Source organism: Labrus mixtus, chromosome 20 (assembly GCF_963584025.1).
Source record: "Labrus mixtus chromosome 20, fLabMix1.1, whole genome shotgun sequence".
NCBI classification, from domain to species: Eukaryota; Metazoa; Chordata; class Actinopteri; order Labriformes; family Labridae; genus Labrus; species Labrus mixtus.
Window position 1 is genome coordinate 16,909,439 of NC_083631.1, and position 9,246 is coordinate 16,918,684.

The following is a 9,246-nucleotide window of genomic DNA, read 5'->3' on the forward strand; positions in this document are numbered from 1 at the left end:
TTTCTGGAGGGTTTCAGGGTGAGCTGCCCGTGTGAACACAAACAGCCATGTTTTTATTCCAGTCTCTCCAGGAGATTTGCCCGCCCGTAAGATGTAGAGGTGATCTGATGAGTGATCGCAGCTGGTGATATTCAGGAAAATTCAATGGTAGCGAGTGGAAGGGAGTGATGGCGTTTATATTTTGCAACCAGCACAACATTGTGCACATAATGAAACTGTGACGTTATGTTTTTTGTATGCCAGGATGTTCAGCCCCACTTTATCGTTGGTACTTCAAATTTGTCCAATTACATGGAGCATTGATATAAAGGCAAAAACTGTCATCAAAGCTTCAGACTCTGGTGCTCGTCCGCCATCTTGGCACATCATTTTTTTTTTTTTTTTTGCATGGTTTGCTTCCTGGGACCGCCCACCCCACCTCTCCCTTCTAACAAGGAAAGCTTCCTGTTGGAAGGGAAATGGGTGAATAAGCAACTCAAGAAGATTTCAGGGGTAGGCTGCCTGTAATTATTTTTCAGGAGCTCATGTGTGAAAACAGCTTGAGATTATTTCTGTCCCTGATCTTGTCTTTGTCCAGCTGAGAAATGACCACAGCTCAGAGACAAACAGATAAGTCAAATTGTAAGAGACTTAACATATAGAAAAAAACGTAATAAAAACAGTCATAAAGAATGTGATCGTTTTCCTGCCCGTCCTCGAGGATCATTGTCAAGACATTTATCATTCTGCTCTCTCTCTCTCCTCCCACAGATAAAATCGCATGGTCAGATTAAATGAATGCATGTTGTCTCACACCATGTCACATTATTTCCAAGAAAACAATCCTCATTCGGGTTTACTGACACACATCTGATCTGTGCTGATCCTCAAACAAACATGTATTGTCCTGTTAGAGAAACTAAAATCCAGGGGTGGAGTGGATCCTGATCCAGAAAAACCCTGACCCTGTCCCGGTGCAGGAGGACAGACAGTCCGTGTTTCAGCAGTACGCCTCCCCCTGTGTCTCTGCGCTGTCTTCCTGCTCCACCTCATATGTTGTCCCGTTGGCTGGTTTGTGTCCATTGAGCTGGGGGTCGAGCTGAGCCTCCGGGTCCGGGGTGTCGGCGGGGTCGGAGGTCAAGTACATGTCCCACACCTGCTCGGGAAGGTCAAGCTCTATCATCTTCTGCTTGATCATCAGATTCTTCTCGATGTTTCTCCGCTTGTATTTAAACTCTATGATGGTCTTTGTGTACCTGTTGAGCGCCGTCACTGCAGAACCCATACACGTGCCAAAAGAGCCCCACGCCAGGCTGCGGACACAATGCAAATACAGAGTAAGAGCAAAGTCACACTACGGCAAAAGTTAGAAATGTGATGTGTTTTTCTCCAAACTCAGAGTCTTGGGAAATATAAACTTAATATTTCAGCTATTTTGTATGAAACAAAATTAAACTGATAACACATGTGCTAGTGGTATAAAATGTGTGAACTCACTTCTTTCACTATAAAGTATAATCTGTCGCTCTTTAGTCATGTTATTTAAAATTGTGTGAATGTATGCAACATATTTTGGCCACAAAAATTTGAAAAAAAGGAGGAGAAAAATAGGACCAATGGAATGTGTTCACCACAGTTAATACTGTAAGTGTTAGAAAACGCAGAATAGTTACCATGGAAGAACTTAATATAGAAAAAAATCTGCTATAAAATCTGCTTTAACAGAGAGAGATTTGAACTTGGTAGATGGTAGCCACCATCAGGAGGAGTTGTTTAACAGTCCTTCTATTCATATTTCAAAAAAAAAAAAAGTATTTAATGTGGAGTGTCTCTCCACTGTCCGGCTGCTTGGTAGCAGGTTAAGTAGAGCAGGTAGTCAATGTTTTTAGTATTACCACTGTGAGGAAAATGTGTGGTAGATTTCATCTGTAGTTGCTTTTTCGCCAGCCTTAAAATGCCATTCAGGACCAATGTCATCAGTTGGAGCAGAGAAGAATTAGCCCGCAGTAAAAATTTATATTAGGAAAGATTTTCCAGACTTGTCTTTAAGTAGCCTGTTTTTTTCACAGTATCATAAAATCATGCTCACGCATAAGACCAGCTGTAGTCCCAGGTTTTTGGCCTCCAGTCCTCTGGTCCCATAGCTACAGCCAGCTGGAAGATGGTGGTGAACATCATGTGGGCCACCATCCCACAAAGGCCTGAGAAGGACAGGAAACCAATGTGTTAAAACTCATTAAAACTAACTACAGAAAATAATACAATCTCAAGATTCAGAGCATCTGAAGAAAAGTCCAAACAATTATATTGGCCACAGGGGCCATTGTTGAAATCTAAATGGCCAACCCAAAGTCCTGAACTATGACTGGCTGTTTGTCAGGCTTTTGTTCAAATCAATTATTTTGGCCGTGTTACAACAGGCTGCTGGTAGCTTCCTTTGCATTTTTATGTAGCACATTTCATTAGTTAGTATTTTAAATAGTGACTTTCCATAAGTCAGTTCGGTTCAGCCACCCCAGTCAAAAAAGTCTGGACAACTTTGACTTTGCTTTACTCAGACTTTAAATCCTCACAGTGCTCAGGAGCTGTGGAGCTCTGTGACCCTCCACAAATTCATCAGACATGGCAACAAGTGTTTCCAGCTAGCATGGCTCTGATGTGTATTTTTCCACATCGTTCAGAAAATATAAAACCAATCAAATAATCCTTCCACCTGTCAGCGCAAAGACACACCTGCTGTTCAGACTAGATTAAAATCTACAACTCTCTGTGTAAACAAAAGCTCATCATTCACAACTGCTCCCCACATTCACCAGACAAAGAATCTGTGAAGACACACAGTCTGTTGGTGCCTTCCGATCAAAGAGTCCAGTAGTTTTAGCTGCTTTTAAATGTGCCACTTAAATTAATTAAATGTAGGTTGTAAAACAATCAATGAGCTAAACAAAACTGTGACACTTTAATTAAATAGTGATTAAGATATCACAAGATATGGCGTAGCTTTAGCCGTAGTTGATGACTTTATGTCAGTTAATTTAACCAAATGTAATTATGTTTTTACTGTGTAGACATTATTAAAATAATTACAAAAAAAAAATGTTTCCTGCAGTTTTCTTGCAAAGGAAAAGTGCATTACACTTATTTGATAGAACAGAGTCTGAAGCATCATTTTACTTGAACTATTATATTGTATTATGTTGTGTTATGTCTCAACACTGTCATGTGTGATAATCAGGTTGGGGTTTAGGTGAACTCTGTGTTATCTCTCTAGTCCTCTATCATGCAGCGGTTTCCCTCTACAGCTGCTTTTCTCGGGATTAGAGCGTACCAACAGGGGGAGGGGTAATGGAGGGTGGGGAGAAGGGGGTGGGTGGGGGGGTATTCAGGAGGGAGCTCCTCTGGGCAGGTCTTGGCTCAGCCCAAACCGCTGCATGAGTTCCAATCCGATTAGTCCACAAAGCAGCAAATCCTCCGAAGTGGTCAGTGAACGCAGCATAGCTTGCTGCTGTGTTGTATCCAGACCTGCTCCTCTTCTTCCTCAGAGTGTTCACCTCAAACACAGCTGATATCACCTTAATGCTACATGCCACACAGCTTTAAATGCTTTATTATAACAAACCGATGTAGAATAACAGAGCAGTCCTCAAAGGGGCATACTAAAAACTAAAAAAAATGCAACATACTGGATCATACATATTTTACAGAACATATTACTTTTTTTTTAACCCGGACCACAGCGTTTTGTTTTAAAACCTCGACAAATACACGTCCAAAACCAAATCCAAACCAGTACTGACCAGGTGTCCAAAACATTTCTGCAGTGTTATTAACTCATTACATAACATCACCAGGAAAACTGCTATTAAAGAGGTAGAGGCCCCTTCAAGTAGTAGTTTGTTCACAGGTAGCCAACATGGTTAGGTTACATGCAAAGGTTAGCTTGTGGCGATATAGGCCCTTACACATTGTGAATCAGAAACAGCCCCTCAAACGAATTTCTGCCATCATAACACCTTTGTGCTTATACAGTGCATATTCCATTCCATTGGGACACCAATTTTATCCCAGCGTGTGATTTCACTTTGCGTTATGACATTGCAGAAGCTCGAGGGGGGACACGGAAAAACAAACAGCCGTCGTTCACATTCACACACAGCGAAACATTTTTCACCCACACACAGTGCTGCTACATCTTGCCGGCTCCGAGGTTACACATTGCCACCTTCTTCAATCTGTTTTTCTTTGTATTTCAAAGAAAAAAAAAGCATCCCCCCCTCCCATGCTCGGAGGTTAAAGTCAACATGAGAGATTAACAACAGAACAACGATTGAGTGATTGTGTAACTGCTGTAAGTCAGAACAAACATCCACCTGCTGTCAGCCTGTGTTGCAGAACACAAGACAGGTAAGTAGGTCTCTTTTACATAATAAATCAGGTGAGTTTATGATCTGTTACTGTTACCTGACAGGGCAGTGCACAGGGCGGCAAAGGCACTGAGCTTCAGTTTGTTCATTATGCTGAAACAGGGACACTGCTCCAACGCCATCAGAGCGCCCCCTGCGAACAGGAGAGTGAGGTACAGGCTCTCTGCCACAATACACAACCACAGCACACCTGCACACAGGACACAGAGTGGAAGAGAGAGAGTCACAAGAGATAGTAAGTCATACACAATAACAATAACACAAAGACACAATAAGTCACAAGTCCTCATCTGACCCTCTTGTTAGATCGTAGAAAACACATGAAATCTTCAACACAAACGCATCTTATTATCAGTCAATTTGATGAACATCTCATTTTTTTACTTTCATTCAGGACTACGTTATGAATCCCCAAAGCAGGTCATATGTTTAGTTCATTCAGGGCATTATGGACTAAAACTACCAGCCAGAGGAACAGTGAGAGGCAAAATGACAAATGTCAAAAAAGCAATGTAGGCAGCTGTGTAAAAGATTCAATATTCAGGAGAGCACACTCATACGCCTCTCTCCATCACGTTTCAAAGATTTAAACAAACTTTAGAAGGTCAAACTTTGATTTTTTTTTACCTCGTTCATGTTCAGGTGCAATCTCTGAGAAATCTCGACAGTCAAAGCCTGAGATCAGAAAAAATACAGGAACAAAATTATTTATTTTTCTACCGATCTGGGATTCCTTTATCATGTCCAAGCAAGTTCCAGTCAATGTCACTTAGTTTTAGTTTCCTGAAAATTAGAAGATGGATTCAAACTAACCACATCAGATAGGGTTACCTTCTGTTCGTCTATTTACAGTTAAAGTAACTCCAGGTAATGTTACAGAGATGCTGAAGGAGCGTATGCAGTCCTTAGAACTCGACCTCAACAGGACGTACGACACAAAATTTGAAAGAACAGGTTTACCACACAAACACAGAAAGTCCTTTCAAAGTAAAAGTAATTACTGCTGGTTGCGTAACAGAACATTTTAAAACATGGATATACAGCCTCTCTGTTTCCAGGATATTTTCTTCATTTAAACGATTTCCTTGAAGTGCTTTTTTTCTCATGCGTTCCTGTCTATTCAAAGATTCCTCCTGAGTTTAAAAAAAACTATAGAAAACATATAGAAATGATTTTAAATCTGGTTCTCATTAGCATTAGCTCCCCTAGCAATTCTCAAAACTACAGAGTGATGAGTGAGAGTTACATAGATACCTTTTTTAATTTTCAAGGTAATTCATGCACAGACACACTAAGATCTTGCAGAGTGATTTTAAGAACTGTACACAGCATACACACTATAACAGTTCATAGATTTTCCTATTTACTGATCTTCTTATGGGTCAGCTTGAAGGCGCTAAAATCTAACTCACCCAACAAACATACATTTTAAGAAGCACCAGCTCACATTTTTTTTTCTGATTTTGTGTTTTTCTTCAGCTCTCTTCTCCTTAATGTAAAGTGGGCGGAGTCTCTTCAGAATAAAGGTGCAGTTTCTTACCGTTCATGTCGGCGGCCTGCTCACAGGAGAAAAAGATCCCTGTGTGAAACTTCCTCATGAGGAACTTCTCCTCTCCTGTCTCAAAGATGTACTGCACCAGGCGGCTATCGTTGATGTTGGAGCTGTTGAAGCGAATGCAGAACCACTGCTTCACCTTCATTGGCGGCCCTGTGCAGAACGGTTTGGGCACCTTCCTGGTCCCCTCACACCAGTAGCTGGTGGTCACCGCTGACAGGGCAAAAGCAAACGCCAAAAAATTGAGGGTGAGTGCCAGAGAAGCCCGCCGGCCGCGCTCTAGCCTCATGGTCGAGGCCCGGCCGAGGAGAGGAAATGAAAAGGCAACTAATCCTGGATTTCAATATGTAGCTCCGTGTTTCCCTGCAGAAATATCAAATCTTCATAATCTTGTCGGTGTGGGGCTCCAAGAGCAGGAATCCTTCACATCCCTCTGCCGGTTCTCATCATGAGCTTCGACCTTTTTATTAAAAGGTTCATGTTGTTCACCTCCACAGAAGCCAGACAAACCCTGACAGTCCACCGACGCTTCATCTAAACTCTGTTCTCTCTGCTGCTCCAACAACACGTCGCTCCTCCCCTCACACAAATCTTTGCCTCTGATATTATCCATTACAAATGGCAAATTATATTCCAGACTTCCTTTGAACAAATTATTACAAAAAAGATTACTATGGGCTTATAGGTTATAATCCAGGACAAGGTCCTTCATGCTGATTTTTCTGCATTTCATGTCTGACATAAGATCGTGGTCTTGATTTACAGTGGCTGTCCTGTGACATAATACGTACAGTCTCGTGTTAAAACCTATCCATCGCCAAATCTCTGCTCAACTTCAGTCTGACCGATCAATGTCTGCTGCTTCTCTCATCTGTCCTTCCCATGCTGCATTCTTCTACATCTATCATTAGACTTTGTACAGATATTCATGCTCCCCAGGGGATAAATCCTCTGGATTTTTTTTAATCCTCTGACTTGGTTGGTTCATCATTTTTTGAGTCACAGGTTCAGAGATTCATGTTCCCCTCAAAAACTGTGTTGACTTTTCGTCATAGCGTCATCCTAGTTCTACAAAATTGTATTCATGACCAAATACCCTGCTGAACTGATGACATTAGCTTACTCTGTACTTTGAAATGTCAGCGTGAAAATCAGACACACTGGTTGAAACATTACACCTGCCTAGCATTAGCGAGTTAGCATCATCATCATGACCATGTAGGCATTTAGTTAAAAACGCTGCTGCCACAGCCACACTCTGACTTAAATATTAAAGGGATACAGCGCTGCAGGACTAGTCAGATTTAAGTCCTCTGGCTGACAATCACAAACACTGACCACATTAATGTGACTCCCCACCAGGAACCTTTAACACCGGAAGTATTTGTTTCTTTGTTCTTCAGTCTGCCGAAAGGTTTCTTCATCCTAAAATGTTGATTCAAGTTTGAGTAAATTCACCTTTAAAATTAAGCTTGAGTCTACAGGGAGCTAAAGCACAGAGTAATTGTTCTGCATTCAAAGAGACAAAGATAATATTCGGAACATTAGCCTCCATTTAATTAAAAAATCCCAGCACTGGAGTTGATGAAAATTTCCTTGACTCAACATCTTTTACATAATAAATACCAGGCGGGAGGGGCTGGGTCATTTTTCTGTAGAATAAGATTATTTGAACGACTGCCTTTCCCAGCAGATGTTCTGAGCATTATATGGCAAAGACTGGATGTTATGTGAATGGTTATGTGATGATATTTAAACAGACAGGAATTGTGGTTCCTTAATCTGAGGGCTGGATTGACCCTCTCGGGCCATGTTCAGTGGAGGAAAATCCTGTTAAATTTGTAGCCAACATATGTGTAACAGTGTACAGTATGCTGCAGGATTATGAGGCGTGTGTCACTTTGTTTATCATGGTGTCAGACTTAAGAAGCAAGCCTCTCGGTCCCTGCGGCATGAAAGGATCTGTGAACATCTGCACAGAAACTGTTAAAGAGGACATATTATACCCCCTTTTCCACCTTTTCAAACTGTCCCCCCGTGGTCTAAATGAAACCTCTGTGCTGTGCTTTGATCAAAATATAACATGAATCAAGCACCAGAGGAGGTTTGTGACCATCTGGCAAAGAGCGCTCCGTTTTGGTGTGCGTGTCTCTATAATTGCAAAACATGACTTTTCCTGGTAGACATCACTCCTCTGTAGCGGGAATGAAAATGGCAGACCTGCACAATCCTTTTGCTCTAGGCTGGGGGTGGAGTCCATGGGTGGAGATACCAGGGGAGGGGGAGGGGATTTTTTTTTTTTTACCGGAATCCCACTTGTGACGTCACAAGCCGAGCAAATTTCAAACGGAGCATTTTTCTCTGCGTTGTAAGACTTGGATGGGTTTCTCTAACATTTTGTGGGTCGGTAGACACTCAGGTTACCCAAATAAATGTTCGAAAACACTGTAAAAGTGGATTTTTCATAATATGTCCCCTTTAAGACCAATACATACAAAACAAAAAAATCCTTTGTACATCTATTTCACAAGACAGGTGCGCAAGAGAGTGATGTGTCTATAGTAAACAGGCAGATAATCTTCTGCACACTGTCTGACTTCCAAACTTATACAGATACATATACACATATACATACATGCATACACATATAAAGGGACATCATACACAATCACACATTAACTGTATACATACATAAACACACATATGCACACATATACACATATACAGTTATTTAAAATAAATTTAAAAAATACATGTGCCCTCATTAAAAGAATGAGCGCTCAGCGAGGAACCCTCCCCCATACGCATATTGCCACCCCAACCCAATGACTTTGCCGTGCATGCTATCATATCAAACATAATCAACAGAGTAGTTGTAGTTTTGAATAAATGCAACATCCTTGTTTTCTAGTTTAACTCATTCTCTATCCTTGTGGAGCACATCTACTCTTCCCAATTCTTTAATTACCTGCGCTGTCCTTGGTCTTGGCACCACTGCGGCAGATGGTCTTGCAATCTGGCCTGAGACTAATACACTGGAGACACAGATAATCTAATCCCATTGTAGAGGAGCGCCACGCAGGATTCACTACGAAAGTCGCCTGTTTGATCCATATTAGTGCAGATTTCCACAAAGAACAAATGACCTGCATTGACAAAAAATTAAAAATATTAAGCGACATATGGCAGAGACAATTAGACAAAGATTACAAAAAGGCGGACACAGGAAGATGGATTTTATCATGATTTTATGCAGTCTGATTTAATAAATATCTGAGTCATTGAGCC

General features: G+C 41.3%; 1 protein-coding gene across 1 annotated transcript; it reads right to left on the bottom strand.

The window, feature by feature from the left end:
• Positions 1 to 568: 568 nt before the first annotated feature.
• On the bottom strand, positions 569 to 6,467 carry LOC132995567 (germ cell-specific gene 1-like protein). The gene is made up of 5 exons (XM_061065601.1): positions 5,944 to 6,467; positions 5,031 to 5,078; positions 4,441 to 4,593; positions 2,069 to 2,180; positions 569 to 1,292 (listed from the first exon to the last, which is right to left on the bottom strand). Exons 1-5 carry the CDS (start codon positions 6,245 to 6,247, stop codon positions 980 to 982), a joined length of 930 nt encoding a protein of 309 aa, XP_060921584.1. The 5' UTR covers positions 6,248 to 6,467; the 3' UTR covers positions 569 to 979.
• Between the last annotated feature and the right edge of the window lie 2,779 nt (positions 6,468 to 9,246).